This window comes from Fragaria vesca, linkage group LG7, assembly GCF_000184155.1.
Source record: "Fragaria vesca subsp. vesca linkage group LG7, FraVesHawaii_1.0, whole genome shotgun sequence".
Classification (NCBI taxonomy): Eukaryota; Viridiplantae; Streptophyta; class Magnoliopsida; order Rosales; family Rosaceae; genus Fragaria; species Fragaria vesca.
In genome coordinates, this window is record NC_020497.1 from 14,450,686 (window position 1) to 14,473,323 (window position 22,638).

At 38.1% G+C, this 22,638-nt stretch overlaps 5 protein-coding genes, 1 non-coding gene and 1 pseudogene across 6 annotated transcripts in view; 5 read left to right on the forward strand and 2 right to left on the reverse strand.

The window, feature by feature from the left end:
- LOC101302872 (3-phosphoinositide-dependent protein kinase 2-like) overlaps positions 1 to 3,552 on the forward strand; it is a 4,744-nt gene extending 1,192 nt beyond the window's left edge. The window contains exons 2-11 of the mRNA XM_004307281.1: positions 424 to 604; positions 721 to 773; positions 1,185 to 1,286; positions 1,363 to 1,471; positions 1,554 to 1,632; positions 1,841 to 2,006; positions 2,270 to 2,404; positions 2,504 to 2,664; positions 2,789 to 3,011; positions 3,147 to 3,552. Coding sequence (XP_004307329.1) covers positions 424 to 604; positions 721 to 773; positions 1,185 to 1,286; positions 1,363 to 1,471; positions 1,554 to 1,632; positions 1,841 to 2,006; positions 2,270 to 2,404; positions 2,504 to 2,664; positions 2,789 to 3,011; positions 3,147 to 3,230 — 1,293 coding nt within the window. The 3' untranslated portion in view covers positions 3,231 to 3,552. The remainder of the gene's footprint in view (positions 1 to 423; positions 605 to 720; positions 774 to 1,184; positions 1,287 to 1,362; positions 1,472 to 1,553; positions 1,633 to 1,840; positions 2,007 to 2,269; positions 2,405 to 2,503; positions 2,665 to 2,788; positions 3,012 to 3,146) is intronic.
- On the forward strand, positions 3,269 to 5,813 carry LOC101309302 (annotated as a pseudogene).
- Positions 5,814 to 6,377: 564 nt separating this feature from the next.
- LOC101303160 (dihydrolipoyllysine-residue acetyltransferase component 1 of pyruvate dehydrogenase complex, mitochondrial-like) lies at positions 6,378 to 13,452 on the forward strand. The gene is made up of 23 exons (XM_004307282.1): positions 6,378 to 6,614; positions 6,910 to 6,960; positions 7,327 to 7,381; positions 7,472 to 7,505; positions 7,605 to 7,651; positions 7,745 to 7,789; positions 7,935 to 8,008; positions 8,344 to 8,413; positions 8,781 to 8,960; positions 9,051 to 9,095; positions 9,203 to 9,276; positions 9,945 to 10,014; positions 10,274 to 10,666; positions 11,127 to 11,187; positions 11,269 to 11,313; positions 11,403 to 11,486; positions 11,679 to 11,755; positions 11,828 to 11,890; positions 12,154 to 12,224; positions 12,322 to 12,382; positions 12,666 to 12,726; positions 12,816 to 12,896; positions 13,074 to 13,452. The coding sequence occupies exons 1-23, from the start codon at positions 6,520 to 6,522 to the stop codon at positions 13,130 to 13,132; spliced, it is 1,896 nt and encodes a 631-aa protein (XP_004307330.1). The 5' UTR covers positions 6,378 to 6,519; the 3' UTR covers positions 13,133 to 13,452.
- A 758-nt stretch (positions 13,453 to 14,210) lies between these two features.
- LOC101309595 (uncharacterized protein HI_0077-like) lies at positions 14,211 to 15,348 on the reverse strand. Its single transcript, XM_004308706.1, has 3 exons — positions 15,091 to 15,348; positions 14,892 to 15,011; positions 14,211 to 14,801 (listed from the first exon to the last, which is right to left on the reverse strand). The coding sequence occupies exons 1-3, from the start codon at positions 15,346 to 15,348 to the stop codon at positions 14,211 to 14,213; spliced, it is 969 nt and encodes a 322-aa protein (XP_004308754.1).
- Positions 15,349 to 15,978: 630 nt separating this feature from the next.
- LOC101303454 (mRNA cap guanine-N7 methyltransferase 2-like) lies at positions 15,979 to 18,901 on the forward strand. Its single transcript, XM_004307283.1, has 11 exons — positions 15,979 to 16,098; positions 16,189 to 16,270; positions 16,381 to 16,475; positions 16,829 to 16,900; positions 17,002 to 17,111; positions 17,252 to 17,374; positions 17,501 to 17,593; positions 17,996 to 18,064; positions 18,192 to 18,280; positions 18,375 to 18,469; positions 18,616 to 18,901. Exons 1-11 carry the CDS (start codon positions 15,985 to 15,987, stop codon positions 18,787 to 18,789), a joined length of 1,116 nt encoding a protein of 371 aa, XP_004307331.1. The 5' UTR covers positions 15,979 to 15,984; the 3' UTR covers positions 18,790 to 18,901.
- Positions 18,902 to 19,265: 364 nt separating this feature from the next.
- On the reverse strand, positions 19,266 to 19,338 carry TRNAR-UCU. The gene has a single exon. It is a non-coding gene; the product is annotated as a tRNA-Arg (tRNA).
- Positions 19,339 to 20,326: 988 nt separating this feature from the next.
- LOC101303745 (ras-related protein RABC2a-like) lies at positions 20,327 to 22,312 on the forward strand. The gene is made up of 6 exons (XM_004307284.1): positions 20,327 to 20,689; positions 21,100 to 21,168; positions 21,255 to 21,320; positions 21,529 to 21,650; positions 21,752 to 21,880; positions 21,980 to 22,312. The coding sequence occupies exons 1-6, from the start codon at positions 20,557 to 20,559 to the stop codon at positions 22,097 to 22,099; spliced, it is 639 nt and encodes a 212-aa protein (XP_004307332.1). The 5' UTR covers positions 20,327 to 20,556; the 3' UTR covers positions 22,100 to 22,312.
- Positions 22,313 to 22,638: the final 326 nt, after the last annotated feature.

Consider the following 22,638-nt stretch of genomic DNA (forward strand, 5'->3'; position numbering starts at 1 on the left):
TCTCTCGTCGTCTCGTCTCTCCTCCCTCGCCCTCCTCTCTCTCTCTCTCTCTCTCTCCCCCTCCCTCTCTCTCCCTCTCTGTATTTGTGAGAAGCGCATATTACTTGAGTTTTTAACGTCAGTCTTCCCTTTTCCCTTTCTGAAGGTTTTTCCTGCCAGTTTGATTTTTCCTTTACTTTTGTTATGAATGAGGGGATGATGAAAACTGATGTGCAAACGTAGTACTATATCTTGGTTTCAATGAGCGGCACTTCCACACGAGATTTCTGACTCTCTATAGAGGAATTGTTATGCGGTTGATGTTTTAGTGAACATGTTTCAGAAGAAACAATACATCCTCGTATACTGCTTGAGGTTACTAAACTGTTTACAATGCTCAAATTTGTAGTTTCTTATATGTATGTTATTTCCATAAATTTGCAGGTTGTGAGAGCAAGGAAGAAGGATACAGGAGTTGTCTACGCATTAAAAATCATGGACAAAAAGTTCATCACCAAAGAAAATAAAACAGCTTATGTGAAGCTGGAACGTATTGTTCTTGATCAGCTGGATCATCCAGGTGTTGTGCGGCTATATTTCACGTTTCAGGATTCCTTTTCACTGTGTAGGTATTCTTGGATGTAACCTCTTTTTAGTTCCTATGTACTTGTTTGAGCATATATTATCTCTGCTACATGTGTGATGCCCCTTTGACACTAGTCTCCTTAATTTTATGTGAAGATATGGCACTGGAATCCTGTGAAGGTGGAGAACTATTTGATCAGATAACAAGGGTAAGCTTGAACATTGATTGGTTACCACACATTCTTTTCAGGATATTGGGGAGTTATCTATGCATCTCTCTCTTTTCTTTATATGAGAATAGTTCATTCAATGGTCTTTTCTCACTCAACTTCATTCTTGTACTGCAGTATGTCACTGTATTGTATATATGTGTTTTGTTTCTTGAAATTTTATTACCTTTTCCAATTTTTTATGATGACCCTTGCACAATTGATCATGTCTGTTGAACTCAAATTGATTAACCAAGTATTAAGAAGTACATGACAAAGTATAGTTTGAAAACTGAAAATATTCTTTATTTTCACTTTAGTTTTTGTTTTTTAACTTGCTTTTAGTTCATGGTGCTTTATCCCTCTAGATCAGTCCTATTGTATGCATCATTTCGTACAAATTGTGTGCAGAAAGGTCGTCTGTCTGAGGATGAAGCTCGCTTTTATGCAGCCGAAGTTGTAGACGCACTAGAATATATACACAGTATGGGATTGATACATAGAGATATAAAGGTACTTTTTTACAATATACTTGTCTAGTTTAAAGTCATATGGAACTATGCATATGCTAATTGATATCAAATGGCAGCCAGAGAATCTGTTACTTACAGCAGGGGGTCATATCAAGGTTGCTGATTTTGGGAGTGTAAAGCCTATGCAGGATAGCCAAATTACAGTCCTTCCAAATGCAGCATCAGGTATTACAACTTTACAAGTTTAATCATAAGCGTGTATCGCTTGAGCAATATGACGAAAATGATATCTTTATGTTTTCTGTAGATGACAAGGCTTGCACATTTGTTGGGACGGCTGCATATGTTCCTCCAGAAGTCCTGAATTCTTCCCCGGCAACTTTTGGGTAGGGAATTGATGTTTCTAAGCCCAGTATTTCATTTCTAAATGATATGTTCAACTTGGTGTAAAATTGCTTATCTTTTAACTGATATTTGGGCAGTAGTTTGTCTTTTTTTTTCTTTTTTTTCTTCTATTCATTGTTTCTGCTCTCGTTAGTGTATGACCTATGTAGGATAACATTTTTTCCCTCTCGTTTGAACATACCAACACAGAAATGACCTCTGGGCACTTGGCTGCACCTTGTACCAAATGCTTTCAGGAACTTCTCCTTTCAAAGATGCAAGTGAGTGGCTTATTTTTCAAAGAATTATAGCAAGAGACTTAAGATTTCCAAATTATTTCTCAGATGAAGCCAAAGACCTCATTGATCGGTTATTGGTAAGCTACCAACTCATACTTATTGTTAGTCTAGCTACTATTAGTCATCTTTGCTATTGACTTAGTCTCCGCCACCCCCATTCTTAATACTTATGTTATGTCTATGATATACCTTCCTACTTCATACATCCTTAATATTTGTACAAACAAGCCAATGTGGTTCTCAAAAACAGTTCTAATATCAATATGTATATAGAACGTGTAGTTTTTTTAAATAATGCAACTAGATATGGATGGCCTTCTTAACTGTGCAACTGTTGCAGGATTTAGATCCCAGTAGGAGGCCTGGTGCTGGACATGATGGTTATGCTGCATTGAAGATGCACCCATTCTTTAAGGGAGTTGACTGGAAAAACTTAAGAGCGCAAACCCCTCCAAAACTTGCCTTAGAGCCTGGGGTATGACTTCTTTTTTGCTTCAATTATTAGTATTAAGAAATCCAACTTTTCCTTGCCTTATTCCTCTTCTGCTCCTACAAAATTGTTTTTCACATCCAGTCAGGTGAGGCTGAAGATGTCCGTGATAACTCATGGAACCCTTCACATATTGGAGATAGCGCAGCAAGACAAAATGAAGGTAACATCGGTTCAGCATCATCTTCTGAAGCATCTGGTCATGTAACTAGGCTAGCTTCGATTGACTCCTTTGATTCAAAATGGTATTGTCTCAATATCTATGCTTACTACTTAGCATCATTAATTTTCAGTTTCAATAGACGAAGTTCTTTCAGTTGCGAAATCTGTTGTGAACATGAGGATGATAATAAGTACTGTTGTTTACAGGCAACAATTTCTTGAGCCTGGTGAATCTGTTCTCATGATCTCAATGGTGAAGAAAATTCAAAAACTGACAAGCAAGAAGGTGCAGCTTATTCTCACCAACAAGCCAAAGTTGATATATGTTGATCCTGCAAAGCTGATGATGAAAGGAAATATAATTTGGTCTGACAATTCTAATGATCTCAACGTCCAAGTTGCTAGTCCTTCACAATTCAAAATTGTTACGGTATGCTCCTTTTGCTCTCTTTTCCTCAGTAAAATATGATGCAAAAATGTGTAGCGGCAAGAAATATGATCGTGTAATAGTCATGTTGATAAATTGATTCCTAGTCTTTAATTGCTTGCATTTTCTTTTACACAGCCAAAAAAGGTACTGTCATTTGAGGATACAAAACAAAGAGCATGGCAATGGAAGAAGGCGATCGAGGGGCTTCAAAATAGGTGAAATCTTCTCATGGTTTTGACAGATATTCTTTCAAAATTATGGTATTGGAGAGGAACAAGGATACCACTGATAAGATTAATGAAAGAGGTGCTGGGGTCTGCAGATTCATCAACTTCAAGGTGCAAAGCCCTGTCTTTCTGTTGATGCCTAAAACTTGTATGTGAAAAGGGTTTTTTCCACCCATTTTCATGCCTTGTATGCATAGTTTTGTACTATGTGAGGTCCTAATTGTAGGGTCTGTAAAGAGGGGCTGGGACATTACTTGTTTATTGTACTGAAAACTACCATCCATTAATGAAAGTTTTAAGATCTTCACATTTGAAGGATCATGTTTGGTGTAGTTTGAATTTCTTGAGATGAATGCTGATGCAGTTGACTGTTAAGAAATCTACAGCATGGCAGAATTGGCAACTCAAGTGAAACCGTACTGTGTTTGATCGCAAAATATCACAACAGATTCGATAATGTGCGAACTTCTATTAAGAAGCAAAACATTGAACTATATAAAGTGCATCCTCATGAACATGGGTTGCCATAGGGTTCAGATTCTTGAAAAACATACGCTGGATTCTTGAGATGGATCAGCTTAAGTCGGCTCAATCCATGACCGTCTCAGAATACTGTTTCTGTCATTGTCTCCGCGATTTATTATGTAATTTTTAAGGTTTGAAATGGTCTAACATATGCTCTTTTTACTGTCTGTTTCTCATCTCAGAGGTCTAAAGTTGAAAAGCAACGACAATGATCCTGAACTTTTATCTACCGATCATTCATATAATTTGAAGTCCTTATAGACTTGTTTCATATAAAGAATTAGCGACGCTTACCTTTCTGTCAAACATAATTTCCAAATTGAAAGCCATCAAGTGTAGTCAAGCAGGGATCAAGTGTCTTACATACTAGTGTTCCATGACTGGTACCTTTTTATAGTTCTTACCAACTTCAATCATTTGACGACCATGGCTCCAAAAAAAAGTTGCAGAATGTTTGCTTACTGGTCATGATCAATCTACTAGTTGTTTCTTCATTTTCTTTGCCACTAAATAAGAGATATTTGAAGTTCCTCCAACAAGTAAACCGGAAAGGACCTTACATTGGCCTCATCTCAGTTTATTCATCAGAGGAGGCTGCTTTCTTCCACACCAGGGCTTTTAAGTCTAATCCAAAGCATCCTTTTCTGGATTTTTCAGGTCAGTAGAGTTGTTTTCTCCGCTTCTTTTGTTCCAACCTTTCGAACAAGAATTTCAGAGTAGTCCAGTACTACTGTTAGTATAAAATGTAGTATTGTGTTGCAGGTAGGCGATTCCGGGTAGGAAAGATCCATGACAAGAAAGTCATCTATGTGAGACGTGGAGTTGGCATGGTACACCATAGTTTTCAACTGTCCCTTAAGTTACTCAACAAGTGTAAAATCTTAATTATTAAGAGGAAAAAGTTAAGCCATCAAATGCTGGATCTATTTGACGTTGTCATGGATCTTTTTGGCAACAAAGCAAATGCTGGAATTGTTCTTTTTGGCATAGCTGGCAATGCAAATAACTCTGTCTATTGGTGATGTTACCATTCCTCAACAGTTTGCTCACACTGGCATATGGGATTGGGTGGTAAAGTATATTCTAACCATATTTTCATATTTCATATAATTCTACCATTTGTTATTCCTCATGATTGCATTAATTTCTATACTAACAGAACCCAAATGGAACTTTGGATTCGGAAGATGTCGCGCAGTTTGAAGTATACAATGCACCAAAAAGAGGAGATAACCTGTTGGGACACATTAGATTTAGAAATGAACAGTTCTATTCTGAGTCTAGTACTCCAAATGCTGCTCGGGCGTTGTTTTGGGCAAAGAATACTCGAAAGTGGCTTCAGGTTACTGCCAGTGGCGGAAGTATAGTTGTGGCTATCACGGCTATAGCCATATCGATAATCAACTTAATCAACAGCTGTGTACATATATTAGCCTACTAGCCATATCCAAATTAGCCCACTAAACTATAAGTATAGCAAATAGCCCACAACCACCAGCCTATCATTCGCTCTCAATTCCTCAAACCTCACAGTCAGAGACGCAAAACGCGTTTCCTCAAAAAAAAAAAAAAAAAAAAACGAACCTAAAAAAAAATATTCTTGTGTCCATACAAAATTAGCCGTACCCATTGTGAAATCCTGGTTCCGCCCCGCTTGGAGGTTAGACGCCAATAATCTCGTTACCATTTTAGTCTTTGCAAGAGAACACTAGTAAGAAATGACTGGTGGTGATTCTAAAATGTAACTTGTGTCTTGTTGCCTCAGGGAATCGAACTGGTGAAATGTGTGAACTCGAGTTTGTGTGCTTTGTTGGTCTTAGGGGATCAACAGGCAACACTTTTGGGAACAATGCAGCTTACAGGAACTTCCTTTTTCAAGCTTGTCGAATGGCTTCCCTGTGATTGTGATCGAGGGTTATCAGATTTAGCAGGAAGGCAAGCAGGAGAGAACCCGATTCAGACCTTTGGGCCTCTTGCAGTAAATGCTTGCAAAGTAGTTGTACAGTTCATCAAGGCCCTGCCAAAGGCAGGATATGTATACTCTTTATAGTCAAGCCAAGTATGACAGTAAAGCAAGAAGAAATTACTGCAGCCCTATTAGTTAGGGCCTCAAGTTTTCTTCAAACTGTATGCGTGTGTAATCAAGGCAAGGCATGATAGTGAACTTGGCTCCAACAAATGCACTCTGTGTTGAAGGAGTATGTCAGCTGTCACTCATCTGTAACAAATCTTAAATGGTAACTACTTCAAAATTATATATTCTGGTGAAGTCTTTGCTCTTTTGTTTCCGCTTCTAGCTCGGCAAATGAGTGTTGCTTAACAACATAGGAATGGAGATTGATCAAGTACCTTATGCAACAGGGAGATCAAAGGCTACAATGAGGCACTTTCAATTTCCATCAAACAAGCTCACAATTCACAACACATTTGTATTTCCTTATTACAACATTATAATGACACAAAAATATACACAAGTGTATATGTGTGATGACACAAGGTTAGGTAGAATAATTTTCAATCCTCCAAATACCCATCGAAGTATAAGAGTCGTCGAAAGAAGGCGCACTAGTAGCTCATTATATTTTGGCTTTTGTTTTGTTTGTTATTTTTTTTTGGGTCAAAACTCATCAGCCCACCAAAACTATACACTCCTTTTTTTGGTCTGAAACATCAAAACTATACACACAGAGATTTGATTCAATCACATATATGCTTCATTGAGCCAAAACTCTAATAGAGCAATCGAAGAAATAAATATGGCGCTCTCGCGGCTTCGATACCCTGTGATCTCACGCGCGCCGTCTCTCTTCCGAGCTCGGCTTCTCTCCTCCTCCACCAGATCACTCACTCGGTACGGTTCTCGATTCCCTTTGCTCATTATGATCAACTCGAAAGCAACAGTCTTTGATTGTGTCACTGAATTTTGGGTTCTGGGTTTGTGGATATTTGATTCAATTGGGGTTTGGATGGTGAGGATTTTGGGTTTTGTGGTGGTGGGTTTTGGCGGGTTTGTGTTGGAGTGGCTTCGGTTTTGTCAAGTTTGGTTTTTTAAAGCTAATAGAGCAGGGTTTTGGGATTGAGAATTGTTATGTGGGAGTAAGTAGTGAAATGTGTTATGTGATCGTTATTGTTACTTGATGATGCAGAGGTTCCGGTGTGCAGAATTCGATTGTGGGAGGTGATACAACTCTTTTAAGGTATGTAGTTGCTGACTTTTCGTTTGCCAAATTGAGTTCTGGTTGCTTAGTTAGCAACTTACTGTGATAGTTGTTCATACTGCATTTAGTTATTGACATTTATTTGAGGAATAGTGGTTTATCATTTTCCAACTAGAGGAGGGTTATTTTGATTACTGTTGTTTCCATAAACATAAGAAGGAATGTCGGGGTCGCGTGTAAGCATCATATGTTAAAGCTTCATTGCCAGAATTAAAAATGGCATCGTAGATTCTTCCTGATTTGTCTATACATCTAGTTGGGATGAGTTATAACTTGCTTGCTTCTGCAGTACTTTCATTCTCTGTGATTGTGTGTGCTGGCATTTTACTGACGAATTTTGATCAGGCCTGCATCTTTGTCCATGCTCACCGGAGTCCAGTACAAATTTTCATATCTCAAGGTTAGTGTTTGTAATGTATATCAGTAGATAATAGATACCTCACCATGTGTAATAATATCATTAATATGCTGATGTTGTTATCATTTTCAGACTTGGAGGGGTGTTAAGCATTACTCAACTGCAGGTATGGCTTTACCATTTAGTTACAAATCTCTTTCATTATAAACTCAAGGTGTTTGGGTTCTTAGTGTTTCCATTCTGACCACGTTGATTGTTATTTCAGATCCTTTGTATGCTGTCCTTGATATGCCTGCTTTGTCTCCTACTATGGTAAGCCTCAGCAGGGAATAGTTTTAGTTCTAACACCTTTAGTAGTTTGATATTTCTCTCACTTTATTACTGACGTACCATTATACTTGGTAGAGTCAAGGAAACATTGCAAAATGGAGGAAGAAAGAGGGAGATAAGGTTAGTCATGCAAAACGTACTAAGGTTCTAGGTTTCATACACATGCAGACGGACATATCCTATCTTTCTTAAGATGAAGATAATGAAAATATTTGTTTGTTTCATCCGTAAATTCTGTGTTATGACTGTTGGTTAATTCTAACAGATTGCAGTGGGTGATGTGCTGTGTGAAATTGAAACTGACAAAGCGACTCTTGAATTTGAAAGTCTTGAGGAAGGGTAAGTCTTTCTTTTTGCATTATTTCATAAATAATATTTTTGATTTGGATAGGAAATAATGCATGGTTTACGTTAGCTTTCTAGTGATACTTTTGGTTCACATCTGTATTCAGATAGTTTCTCTTAGCACAGACAAAGGAAGTGTTTATCATTGGACTTGTTTCAGTTATCATCATTTCATTATGATATTATCATCATTACTTTTCATCCATGATGTCGGTATTATTTTTTATAGTACATTATTATTATGGTCAGTCATGATCTTATGCGATTCTTACTAATTCTGTATTCCATACACTATTATATGTATTATATTCTCATACTTTCTCTTGCAGGTTTCTAGCCAAGATACTGGTACCTGAAGGCTCAAAGGATGTGCCTGTGGGACAACCTATTGCAGTAACGGTAACCAATGATAATTTTTAGCTTTTCCCTTATATGTGATGACTCGTACTCACTTGCATATCACTCACCCGTGCCCACAGAAAAACACATAAGTTGGAGTTATGAGAAAATATTTTGTTGTCCAAAGAGCCAATTTAGTGCTAGTTAAATTCTTTGTATGTGCTTTAGTGCCAAGTTGAATTCTTCACTATTTTATAATTATTACTTCATCAGAATGTTTCCATATCTTTTTCTACTGCTAGTCCAAATCATTTAGATTTTTTTTTTCTTATGTTTTACTATTTTTATATTATAATATAAGAATTACCTTTAACTACTACCCCGAGCAATTAGTTATTGTAGACACTAACTTTATTGCATTCTCAAGGTCGAGGATCAAGATGAAATCCAAAACATCCCTGCTAATATTGGGGGTGGATCTGAGGTGAAAGAGGACATACCACAAAATCAGAAAGATGGAGCACAAGATACAAGTTCTGTGGGGATAAACACAGCAGACCTTCCTCCTCACATTGTTGTTGAAATGCCAGCGTTGTCTCCAACAATGGTAAGGAAGCTATATTCGTACTTTCTGCCAAGATTATCAGGCTGAGTTTATCATAAAGCTTATGGTTGATTTTCATGTGTTCCTGTTCAGAGCCAAGGTAACATTGCTGTGTGGAGAAAGAAAGAAGGAGATAAGGTTACTTATATTTAATTAAGAGTCTGAATACTAAGTAGCATTATTTGACGTATGTTAAGTTCGTCAACCAATGAAAATGACTCCTTTTCTCGAATATGTATTAACAGATAGAAGTTGGTGATGTGTTGTGTGAGATAGAGACGGACAAAGCAACCCTTGAATTTGAATGCCTTGAAGAGGGGTAAATATATACAATCTTTACTCATGTTGAGTTTTCTGTTATAGAGCACATGAACTTTGGTTGTGTTTGTGTCACTGTATGTTTAGTTCATTATATATTCGGATGTTGTGTAGATAGTAATTGAAGAAAATTTGATGCCTATTACATTTTTTATGCAGTTGAAATGTACTTTAAGTATTTAACCGTGGCTGTGTGGGTGAAATGTCTGATTAACGTGTACCAGTCCAGCATGATAAATAAAAATTGAGAAACCGTTGCTTTATAAACCATGTTGAAATTTTGGAACAGTAACTGTAAAAGTTTAGCCAAGTGAACATGAGGAACGTTGACTTTATTTTCTTTCTATATATTTTTGAAGAATGCTAGAGGCAAAGGAAATTCTAAGAGTATATTGAGTGGAAGAGTAGGAAGTTATATAGTTCAATTACACCAATAATCAGCTACTAATTTTGCGTATAATATACTGGTCTATTGCTATGTTTTCCCCTTAGTTGTTTTGGGATCATTTGCAGTTAAAAATATTGGTTCTACTCCTTCCGCTGATTTTCTTAGAATCATTCTTCTTTTTATGCTTTGGTGAATAGTTGAGAAAAAGTGCATACATAACTTTTAATGAATGACTTTTCCCAGGGGATCTTGATTATTTATTATATGGATTTTGGTTGTAGATATTTGGCTAAAATACTAGCACCTGAAGGCTCAAAAGATGTGGCTGTTGGCCAACCAATTGCAGTAACAGTAAGTGCAAAAAGCTTGTAGGACTTTATAATTTGTCTTTTATCTATTGCTGAGGAAGTTTTCGCATCTTAAGCCCTTATGACATGAAGAAGCTTTTAAAAACCTGTTAATTAATCAATTAGTGAACTAGTTTAGTTTTTTCAGCTAGTTAACTGATGATACATTTTATTGATCTCATCATGTCAAACAAAATTTATGGTGTCTAAAGACATGTGAGACCACTAATATACAAAAATGGTGATTCTTGGTGTTTGGCAAGGTTGAGGATGCAGCTGATTTGGAAACTGTAAAGAGTAGTGTCAGTGTTGGTTCAAGTGTCAAAGAAGAAAAACCCATCCATCAGGATACTAAACATGAAAGTGGAGCTGTAAAAACAACCAGCGTCTTAAGGATCAGTCCAGCAGCTAAGATGCTAATTCTAGAACATGGATTGGATAAATCGTCATTGAGGGCATCAGGTGCTCACGGGACACTACTGAAAGGTGATGTTTTAGCTGCAATAAAGTCAGGAATTGGATCTTCAAAAGTTTCATCTAAAGAGAAAGCACCTTCATCTCCTCAAGCACATACAAAGATAGCTTCAGCATCAGCAGATTCAAGGTCCTTAAAGCAGATAGATTTTGAAGAGTTTCCCAACAGTCAAATTCGCAAGGTAGGTTTCATTCACAGGATTAGTAGGTTCGGAAATAAGGTTTATCAATTCAGTTTTGAACTAACTTTGCTAGCCTCATGGATCTGTGTAATAGAATTGGGTGCGCAACATCTAAAGCCAGCCATGCTTGAACCAACATGAATTATAAGAGATGTTAGGTTGTTTACATGTGGATGCCAAAAGGATGAAATTCTTATATCAAGTTATATGGCTTATAGTGGCTATACTAGTACAACTTAGCACATGCCAAAAGAATGAGAAGATCATTATGTATTTATTGTTTGGGGTAAAATACATAGGCTGTCTAATATGCAGTATCATCCTGTGTATTGGTTTTCAATATTCTTATAAGCTGAATGCATATTGTCTAATCCTTCAAACATTTTGGCTGGGATATTAACGTTGCAAATAAGTTGTTTTGTTCAAGATGTTATTGAAGTATTCGTAATTTGTTTTACAGGTGATAGCTACTAGGTTGCTGGAATCAAAACAAAACATACCACATTTGTACTTATCCGCAGGTCATGATACTTACTCGGTGAAGCCTTTATTTGTTACTACAAAGTAATCCTTATCTAAAATTAGTTCCTGTTCTCTTTCAGATGTTATACTGGATCCACTTCTTTCTCTTAGAAAGGATCTTAAAGGTATAAAGCGCCTCAAGATTTTACATTTTTTTTGCTCTTCAGCATTTTTTGGACCTAATCATTTCTTTTGGTGGGATCCTGAATTGCAGAGCAGCATAATGTTAAAGTTTCAGTGAATGACATTGTCATTAGAGCTGTAGCTATTGCACTGAGAAATGTACCGGAAGCAAATGGTAATGACATATGAACAAGCATTCCAGTTCAAACAATTTACTTACTGACGCCCCGTAGAATTTATTGGGGGTGGAAGTAGGCATGAGGGCTACTATAAATATATTTTGTTGTATGAAAGTGTATTCATTTGGAATGAGAAATGTTCTGTAAATTAATCTTCTAATAAGTGGCATTTCCTGTCCCGACTACAGCTTACTGGGATGCTGAAAAAGGAGAAGCCATTCTTTGTGATTCTGTTGATATATCAATTGCTGTCGCTACCGACAAGGTAAGATGATGGTCATTAGCTTCCTAGAAAGTATTTTACAGCACCCATTCAAACTATATGGTTTCGATACAGGGTCTGATGACTCCGATTGTGAAAAATGCGGATCAGAAAACAATATCTGCAATCTCCTCAGAGGTATTTCAAACTTTGTTTCTTGTGAATTGCTTCCATCCTTATATTTTCCTTTTATCTTTATGATAAAGACAGGTGTCAGTTATGGAACATGAATTACTTAATATAATGTTCACTGGCTTGATATGGCAATCTCATGTATGAGTTCGTCTAGGGTGGATATCCTTTAATGCTTGTTAGATAGAGGGGACCTGAAATGATGTTACAGTTGTTGTTATTTTCATTTTTCCATAGTTTCGAAAAATTTTATGCTCTTTGTTTGTCAGGTCAAGGAGCTAGCTGAGAAGGCACGGGCAGGAAAGCTTAAGCCAATTGAATTCCAAGGAGGGACTTTCAGGTGAACTAATAATCTAATTTTCTAATTTTAGTTGCTTTTCCCCTTGTTACCTTTGTTAATTGAGTAGGTCTAAACTATGTTGCTATTTCTTTTGCAGCATTTCAAATTTGGGGATGTTTCCGGTGGATCACTTCTGTGCAATTATAAATCCACCTCAGGTTCTCCCTCTCTCTCTCACTCTCTCTGTCTGTCTATATGTGTGTGTGTGCGTGTGTGTGTGTGGTCCTCTTTAGTTATTTTTCGGTTAATGTTGCATACCGAGAACTTGAAAATGGCACAACAAATTCGTTAATGATCAAGTTACAACAAACTTTCTTATTACTCGTCTTGAATGAAAGTTTAAGCTGTTCATGCTGAATGTTGCTTATTTGCGTGGGAATCTTGGTTCTGAAAATGAGCAGCTAGTTTGATACCTTATGTAATTTATCTTTACTTCTTCAGGCCAGTATCCTTGCTGTAGGCAGAGGCAACAAAGTTGTTCAACCAGTAATTGGGAGTGATGGTAATATTTTGCTCATTCAACTTTTCAGTTTTAAATAATCATATGCTCTTTTGGAGTAGGCTAATAAAGTGAACATCTTTTTCCCTTAGGAATTGAAAGGCCAGCAGTTGTCACAAAAATGAACTTGACATTATCAGCAGATCATCGTGTTTTTGATGGCAAAGTTGGAGGTATATAATGTCACGATCTGAATTCCAAATTGCATTTGAGAAAAGAAAATGCCTCAATCCTAGTTTTCAAATAGATACTTGCACTAGAGAAAGAGATCAATTAGCTGATAAGGACTATGGTTTGCACCAATTATATTTTTACTTGCTCATGAAATAAATATGCCAATTAATTTGCAGGTTCATTCCTCTCAGCTTTACAATCAAACTTCAGTGACATCCGAAGACTTCTTTTGTAAATGACAAAGTGAGATAAAGCCTTAATCTAAGCCACGGGATTCCCCAGAAACAGCCATGATGGCGATTCTCTTACGAAAATCACAATATTTTGTTCCCAGGATATCCATTCCCTGCACATTCGCATTTGTTGTGCCATCTTGGTTTGTAGAACTCTTGCTGTCACTTCAAATTCAATTTTCTATTTTGTGGCAGCAAAATAGTTGAGGTACCAATTGGTGCAAGATTTTGGTTTACTTACCATCTGATTCCAAAATATTTCTTCCCTTTAATAAAGGGAATAATGTACAAACTCGGCACGAAAAAGATAGCATTTTTCATCAATAAAGTTTCCTATCTGGTGTGCAGAATTTGGTTCTTTTTGCTTGTGTTTTTCCAAAATAATTTGTTCCAAGGTCTCTACCTCAGTCCTCATTTGGAATGTGCAATCTCCGCTGATAAATTCTAAAGTGAAGTTTTAGCTCCTAAAACGGGATATGAAATCAGTAAGATGGAAATGGAACAAAATTTTGATACTGGTCATTGTTCTTTGGAACATTGTTTACCAAATTGATTGATTATTAAAGCATGATGATCTGTCTGAATGTGATTAGGCTGGGTTTAGTGTTTAATAACTCCAATAAGAAAATCTACTTGTCAGTCATTGTCAGCTAGTCCGCCCTTGTTTAAATGTAAAGTAATGGTAATCACATCCTCTTAGTTTTTTTAATCTATCTTAAGCATCTAGTCCCCTACCACCTTGTTCATTAATCATAAATTAAGTGAACAATCTTTCCTCATTGAGATTTGAGTTTGATTATAAAATCCCAACTATCCCTAAATAGAAGTGTTTGGTCACATACATCAAATTGCAAACAGAAGTACTTGAATACTACATTATTAGTATCACCTTAAACCCCACAATGCAATCACCCTAAACCCTAATGTTTCTGAAACTGCTGATACAAACGTCTCAAACAAACTCTCAATTTCTCTCTTCAACAACACCTCCCCTAGAAAACGAAATCGAAAACAGAAAACATGGCATCGTTTCATTGTCTATGGAGAAATCCTAATGAAAAATGGTCATGTTTTATGCACTCAAATTGCTGTAGTACTAGTTGCAGTAGTAACCTTGCTCTCTTTGACAGCAAGAGGTTCATACCATTTCGGACCAAATCCTGCAGCTTTCCTCGCTTCTTCATTGAAAGGAGGCTTCAAAGGCCCCCTAAAATGCTTCCTCACAACTTCATGAAACTTTCCAACCACTCCCTCTTCCTCATCTCCATCCAACCCCTTTCCCATCGACCTCAGGAAAACATACTTAAACCACTTCACCCCCGCAGCGCAATGCGTGACCTCTTCCGGATACACCACCCTCTCCAGCAATCCTGCCGTCTCCTCATCACCACCATTGCGAAACCTCGCAATGGTCGTGGGCAAAACATCCAACCCCCTCGCCTCGTGGACACAATGCTCCACCGCCAGCCGCGCCAGCAGATCATCCGAAGTAGCAGCTGCCGAGTCCCACAGCCCGTCATGAACCGGCAAAGCCCCATAAAACGATCCCATCTCCTCCAGCCTCGCCGCCAGCAGAGTGAAGTGGCTCCCTTCGTCCTGCGCCACCTTGACGAAATCAGTGAAGAACTCTACCGGCATTGCCTCTTGCTTACCAAACCTCGCGATTATGTCCTGCACAAATAAAACCCTAAGCACACATATCAAACTAGTAATACTCAATCAAAAAAACAAACACTGATGACTGAATGACTGATCTAGTACCCAGGACAGATCAATGGCCCAGCTCTCGGTGTGGGCCAAGCTGTGAACCATGGCCTGCCTGCTCTGCAAGCTGCCGCCTCTACCGAGCTTCGGCATCTGACTCGGCGCCACGAGCTTCACCTGCAACACACAATCAGGTCTCTTCGTTAACCAAATTTCATTGGACAAGTTGAGTTTTTTGTGATGGAATCAAGCGTACGTCAGTGAGCCTGGCGGGGCGGTCAGGAACGGGGAGGTGGAGGGATGGGTCATAAGGGAGAGTGATGGTTCCATTGAGCCATTGTGAGGCGACTGAGTCGCCGAGTCGGGCCTTCTCGAAGGGGTCGGCTGTGTTCAAGACTCGAAGCGCCGCTTCTACTAAGGTCTCCATTGTTTTGCGCCTAAACAGAGCCCTCTCTTCGGTGGAAATGAAAAGCTTTTGTTTAACCCGGATTATCTTCGGGTCGGGTCGGGGCATATTATTTTTGTGCCCAATCACACAAATTGTCACTTGACTTTGGTAGTCTGTCGTTTTAGTTATTCTGTCAATTTTGTTCGTTAAAGACTCTTGAACTATTTAGAGGAAATTTTGGTCAAAATGCTGAATATTTCTTGATTCTCTCGACAATACTCACAATTTTTGTCGAGTTTTAAACTGGGATATGGTCGATTGAAAACTACTACAAACAAAAGAATAAGGAGTGGATGAAATGTTTTGTTTTGTGGGTTTTTCTCTTCGGATAAGAAAATGATTGCCGAGTGAGCAACCTCCCGGAGAAATTTAGATACTGACCGGTTCACGAATGATTACGATGAGCTGAAGTTCAAACCTAAAAACTTCTATTAGTAGGAGAACTCATGTAGTGTCCACTCCATAGTCCGGCCATATTCGGACTACTAGTGAACCGCAAGATTAACTTCAAGTGACTAAAGTGATATAGGTGAAAAATCGCTAGCCAAAAGTTTTGAACATGAAATAATTCTGGACCCATCTGTGCAATATTTGTATTTGCAAAGAAGGACCCGAGCTAGAAGGTATTTATATTGGTCTCCGACTCTGGGACGTTAAACTCAAAAGAACCTTTTAAGTTTCCGACCACTCGGAGCAGCAGCGATGATGATGCTGCCCCAACACCCGGCGGCGCCGAGAGCCGACTCGCCTCACAATCGACTCTACGAGTTCGCCAAAGCTGCCCTCATTAAAATCTTCGTCCACCCATACGCTTCGGTCTGTCCCTCCCCCCTTAAACCTCTCTCTCAGTCTCTTTACTTCTCACATACACGTGTGCTCATGTAATTGGGTGATTTTGCTGTGAAGGTGTGTGAGTTGTACTGTGGCAGCGGAGGAGTCGACGCCGAGAAATGGGACGAGGCCCAAATCGGTCACTACATTGGAATTGGTAATATCATCTTTATTTCTATTGTTGATGCTTACTTACTTGTGTTGTTGTTGTTGTGTTTGTTTCTGTGTATATGAGTTGTGTCGTAATGGTGGGTTTTGTTGTGATAGATGTTTCGACGTCCGGTATAAGACAGAAAAGAGAAGCATGGGAGAGCCAGAGGAAGGGTTACACTGCTGACTTCTTTGAGCTTGACCCCTGCATGGTTAGTGGCCCATTGTTGTTGTTTAAACTGTGTGTATTGTTCATGTTGTTGTTTCAATATTTAGTTTCATGAGTGTTCGAATACTGCTGCATTGCTTGACAGGTTTCCACCTGATTGATTTAGTTCCTTTTTGAGCGCAACCAAAAATAGTATTGAACTACTTGTTACTAGTTTTCCATTAACTAAAACAACCATGGGAAGTTTGTGTTAGTTGGGATGGTGCATTTTCGATAAGTTTCAGCTACGTTGGGTGACTGTTTAAAATTTTTGCGTTAAAGACTTTGTCTTTTTGCTGCCTTTTGAACAATCCTAATTGAAATTTTGCTTGATTTGGATCATTTTGTGTTTGACAGGAAGATATAGAGCCACATCTGAATGAGGAAACCGTTCTGGCTGATTTAGTTTGCTGCTTGCAGAATTTGCAGGTTTTAATTATCATCTTTCCCTTTTTTTTTGGTTTTAATGGACATGGGTATTCTTTTAAGAATCCTGTGTTTCGAATCTTAGAGGCTTTTTTCACTTGCAGCTGTGTTTCCAAACTGAAGAGAAAGCAAGGAGGCTCTTGTTAAATGTGTCAGCCTTACTGAAGCCAGGGGGTTATTTTTTTGGTATTACTCCTGACTCATCTACAATATGGTATGAAATATGCTTACTAAAGACCCGTCCATTAACTAGTTTTATAGCATTGAGTTGGTTCGATATTGAGAAATTAGCTGAATTATTGTCATATCTATGGAGATTGTTGCTCCTAGGTTTTTAACATTGTAATTATACAGGGCAAAGTACCAGAAGAATGTGGAAGCATACCACAACAGAAGTGCTGGCATGAAACCAAACATCGTTCCCAACTGCATTAGATCAGAGAACTATGTGATCACTTTTGAAATCGAGGAAGAGAAGTATGTAATTTGAGATATTAGGGACCTTAGCTTCGCTTTCTTCTTCATATTTTTCTTTTGGCAAAGTAGCTTCTGTTTTCTTAGATTGCTCATGCTTAACCCCAATGAGTTACTTGAAACTTCCAGGTTCCCCTTATTCGGAAAGAAGTACCTGTTAAAATTGGCTAATGATCTCCCTCCGGAAACCCATTGCTTGGTTCATTTCCCTAGCTTCATTAGGTATTATTTATTTCTTGCTTACAAAGCTTGATTCTAATTGTAGGGTATTGTTTTGTTTATTGTGACATATGTATTACAATCTAGTATTACTGAAGTTTATCTATGTCCATGGCTTCAGTTGATTAATGGTCCTTAGTTTAAGATGGCTGACTCATATTTGTTTGAAAGTGATCAAATCTAATCTTGATTCTTAAGTAATTGGAAATTCAACTTTAGATTTTACTTTGGAATATGAATTATTTATTCTAAATGTCACATCTCTCGGAACTCTGGATTACAGTCGTCATAATGCCATGTATCAACTCTTTGGCTATGTAAGACAGAGTCTTCATTTGCTTTGCTGTACTGATATTGCCTTAGGTGTTGATTTCCCAAAGATAACTTTTGTTTTCTGATATTCAGGTTAGCCAGAGAAGCTGGTCTCGAGTATGTGGAGATTCAAAATCTAACTGAATTTTACGATGACAACAGGTTCGAATACTAGTTCTCTTAAATTCATCACAAAAATATAACTTTCTGTATAGTGAATAAAGCTATTTCAAAGTATCACTGCTGACTTCTAAATTTTCTGTTATTTTGGGTATTTTTTCTGCTTTAGAGCACACTTTGCAGGCATGCTAATGAATTTTGGTCCAAACCTTGCTGATCCTAGAGGCAGACTTCTTCCTCGATCATATGATGTGTTAGGTATTGCATTCATTCTGTCTACCTTATCGTCCTATTGCAATCTGCCTGGCTGCACTTTGGCTTATAATCCCTCATTTGCTTGTTTCTGTTGCAGGTCTCTATACCACATTTATATTTCACAAGCCAGACCCTGATATTGCTCCTCCAATTATGACACCAGTGCAGGATGCCCCACACATTATTGATGAGGTTAGTACTTTGAAATTTGTGAAGAATACACTGAAATTGGGCAATTTCACAATTTTTATCTCACAATCATCTTTTAGGGGTTATGACCATTATGGTTCGGCTTTATGTGATTTCACTATTGAATGCATTTGCTTTCGACATTGTAGAAAGAGTGGCAAGGAACCCTCTGGAGAGATGATGATAAGAGTGCAGTAGAGCCGCCTCCTCTTCCCGGCCTAGGGAAGATCAGTGAGCAAAAAGGGATTTTGGGCCCTGGCCCTGCTGAGTTGCGTTTTGCCGAGCCACTTGACCTGGTGGTTGTTGCAAGCAAGAAGCATTAGTACTGGGAAGACACTAATTTTTAACTTAGAGGACTCTGTGACACACTAGTGTAGACTGAGGACGGTTTAATGCTTCCTGGGTACTCTGTTTTAGATGATACATTTTTCCGGGGTGAAGTTGTCAGCTGTATATGTACATTTCGTGTGCTAGGTAAACTTAATCTGAATTGGAGCTTTTACATTGGTTAAGCAATTTTGGTTCAACATAAGCTCAAATTGTTCAAAGACCCCTTCGAATAGAAATTGTTTGTGTTTCAGGAGAGCCTATTCGGCGCACCCGTCATCTCCACCGTTTAATTTTTTTTTTTTTTTTTGACGGGTCAAAATGGACGGTGGATACACCCGGGTGCGCTGTATAATTTTCAGTGTTTCAGGAAAATGCTTTCATGATTCGAAACTCTTTCAGTCATGGAACAAAAAAAAACGACCTATGCTTTTCTTTAAAATGCAAAAAATAAAAAAAATAAAAATCTATGCACGCCCAGTGGGACTCGAACCCACAATCGCCTGATTAGAAGTCAGACGCCTTATCCATTAGGCCATGGGCGCTGGTTGTTATCAAACGTTTATGTTAATTTATTTAACGAAAAACTATCTTCCTTAGAGATGCAAAGAGACCACAGATGTAGAAAGGAGATTAGGATTATGGTTGTTGGTCTAACTCTGCCACGGTGATGGGGATGCAACCTGGGATTCTGGGATCCAATCTCAATCCCCACAATTTGAGAGATCAATTTTGCAATCAAATAATTCAGAAATATAATCATGTCACAATTTCATATTATATAATAGAATAGAATTAGGGGTACGTAGCAAGGTGTGGTTGCGTGCTCCTTGCATGGTGGACACTTGTTCATCTCTGGCCTTGTCCAACACAACCCTCTGTTCATCCTATTTTTTTTTTTTTTGGTCGATCTGTTCATCCTATTTTGACATCATCTTTCGTTTTTAGGTGAACTGGAAGGCTCATCATACTTATCTTTGTATCATCGTCTAACTTCTGTCCCCAAATCGTTTGAAACTTTCGTGTGTCACACAGAGTAATCGAAAACAAACTCGGTATTACACATACTACAGTGACTTCCCAACTCTGCGTCCTTGCTAAGAAAAAAACATCAAAATCTATGAATCAAACACAAGTTTCTAACTTTTTTTCTTATCGAAACTCATGAATTGGTGTAGTTCTTAGTTTCATACTCACTAGGTAAACAAGCGGCGATGTTTTTCGATTCTTGTTGCCAAAGGTATTCCTCACGTTTCACCATCATTTCCGTGAGAAACCTATTCCCCTCCTCCCTATTAGTAGGTACACAAAATGTGAAGCCCTTTAGGCTTAATGTGTTATATAGTGTGTGACACTCATAAGGAAACAAGTATTAGCTGCCAAAAAATACGGCGTAAAGACTAAGAAAGCTTCCAAAAGCCGTTCAAGGAATGAGGACCTTTTGTCCTCATGAACATAAAACCTGCATAATCCATTTGCTCAAATTATAGGACTGCAAACCAGAACTATTCACATATTACTTGTATATTTAAGCGCTCTCTCTCTCTCTCTCTCTCTCTCTCTCTCTCATATACAGAGTACACGTATAAGCTACCCGCCAATACCACCTGTCTTAGTACCTCAGGAAATTTCCCATTTCCCATTCTGAGAAATATCAGCACTTTTATGTATGATAAGAATATCAGAATCAGAGAAATATCAGTACTAGAAGAAGAAGATACACACATATATATAGAGAGAGGTGTAGAACATCATCAAGGCCAATGATGAAGGGTTCACCAAGAAATTATGATTACTCATTCAAGATTTTGCTGGCTGGTGATTCTGGTGTTGGAAAGAGCAGTCTTCTTTTGAGTTTCATCTCCGACTTTGTTCATGACCTTTCTCCTACAATTGGTACTACCATCATCACAACCTTTTCATCCCCCATATGCTTTAGCTCTTTCATGTTCTCTTTGAAATTAATGCTCGGGTCACATTTTCAAGTACTTATTTGGGTTCTAGCTCTTGTGAAATACTGTTGTCATGTTGCAAACTTTGTGAACTCCAATGGTGGCATGCATTGATTTTTCTTTCTGTTTCTTTGTTGGCTTTGTATGTTAAGAGTCTTATAAGCAATGACCACTAGATGGAAGGGACCAAATTAGAACTCCAAGATTATGAATTATGAGCGGTGTGTTCTATACAATTGCATATCTTAATGATGAACTTGAAGGAGAAGTTCTAAATATTAGGCTTTCTTTGAGTTCTCTGATTGTTATGATTGTTGGTGCTGATCTTCTGTTACAACCGTTTCACTTTTCAAGGTGTGGATTTCAAGATCAAACAGCTTTCAGTTGATGGGAAGAGATTGAAGCTAACAATTTGGGACACAGGTATATATCCAATGGATTTTGAGTTTCTTCATTCGCCATTTCAATGGAATTGGTTTGTGAGTGTTTTGTGTTGTTTTTGCCCACAGCTGGACAGGAGAGGTTTGGAACAGTAATAAGCTCTTACTACAGAGGTGCACATGGAATCATTCTCGGTATGTCGTCGCATCTATATAAACATTTCATTCTGCATTCTAAACAATAATTTATTCTCGACCTGTCTATAGTCATCACATGTTTATAAATATGTGTTCAGCCGTGGAAGCTAATTACATTTTTGTTTCTGTTCATTAGTTGAGTACTTGAGTTGGACATTGATAAAAATCATGATTGGACTGATTTCTCATTTGATTTCAATCTCAGTGTATGATGTAACACGGCGAGAAACCTTTACAAATTTATCAAATCTATGGGCAAAGGAAGTCGACCGGTACTCCACCAATCAAGAATGCATCAAAATTCTAGTCGGGAACAAAGTTGACAGAGTAAGTTTGGTTCTGCTAGCTGTGTGCCCACATATACAAGAATACGGAGATACGTGCCTGCTAAGTACTCAGATTTGATTGTGTTGTGTAAAACTTTGCAGGATAAAGAGAGGGTTGTAACCATAGAAGAAGGGATGGCACTTGCACAGGAGCACAAGTGTTTGTTTCTTGAATGTAGCGCTAAAACGAAAGAAAATGTTCAGCAATGCTTTAAAGATCTTACATTGAAGGTATCGATCTCACATTGAAGACCTCTAACATGTTTCAAGGTTTTTATCTAATTACGCATCACCAATTTTCCAAGTCTAACTGATTTGTTGGTTTTGCAGATGCTGGAGGTACCAAGTTTACTGGAAAGTGGATCTGTGGACGTGAAGAGACAAATTTTGCAGCAGAAACAACTAGACCAAGACCAGATGCCTTGTAGCGGCACTTGTTGCACTCAATAGAAAACATTAGATCATGCCAGTACAAAACTGGTGTAAAGGGAATTTAGGTGGACTATCATCATCAAAAATCCCTCCTAAATCCTGATCATCACTTCCATGACAATTTTTTGGGGTTTGTTTCTAGCTGGGTTACTGTACTCTGCAGATGTCAAGGGTTTCGAGATTGCTTAGGGCGTTTCAAAGATTTAGAGTTTGTTAGAGAATAATGCTTCTGTATCCCCAAATGTCTGTAAATTTCATAAGATGTACAGAAACCGCAAACATACAGAAAATAGTTTAATATCTGAACATGAAGAGTTGTATTTTGCATCCTTTTTGTATAAGTACTCATATATTCATTCTTTTCCAGATTCTGTTGCTGATGAGTATCAAAGTAAGGCACTGAAAATGAGTAGATTCTAACCTCAGCTCACAGGAGTTGTACTTTACGGCTCCACCTCTTGCAAAGTCTTGAGCATTCTTCTGTCATTCCTACCCATCAAGAATCATATACTTTCGGCAAAACAAAGTGGATACGTCACTTGAACTGAATCAACTAT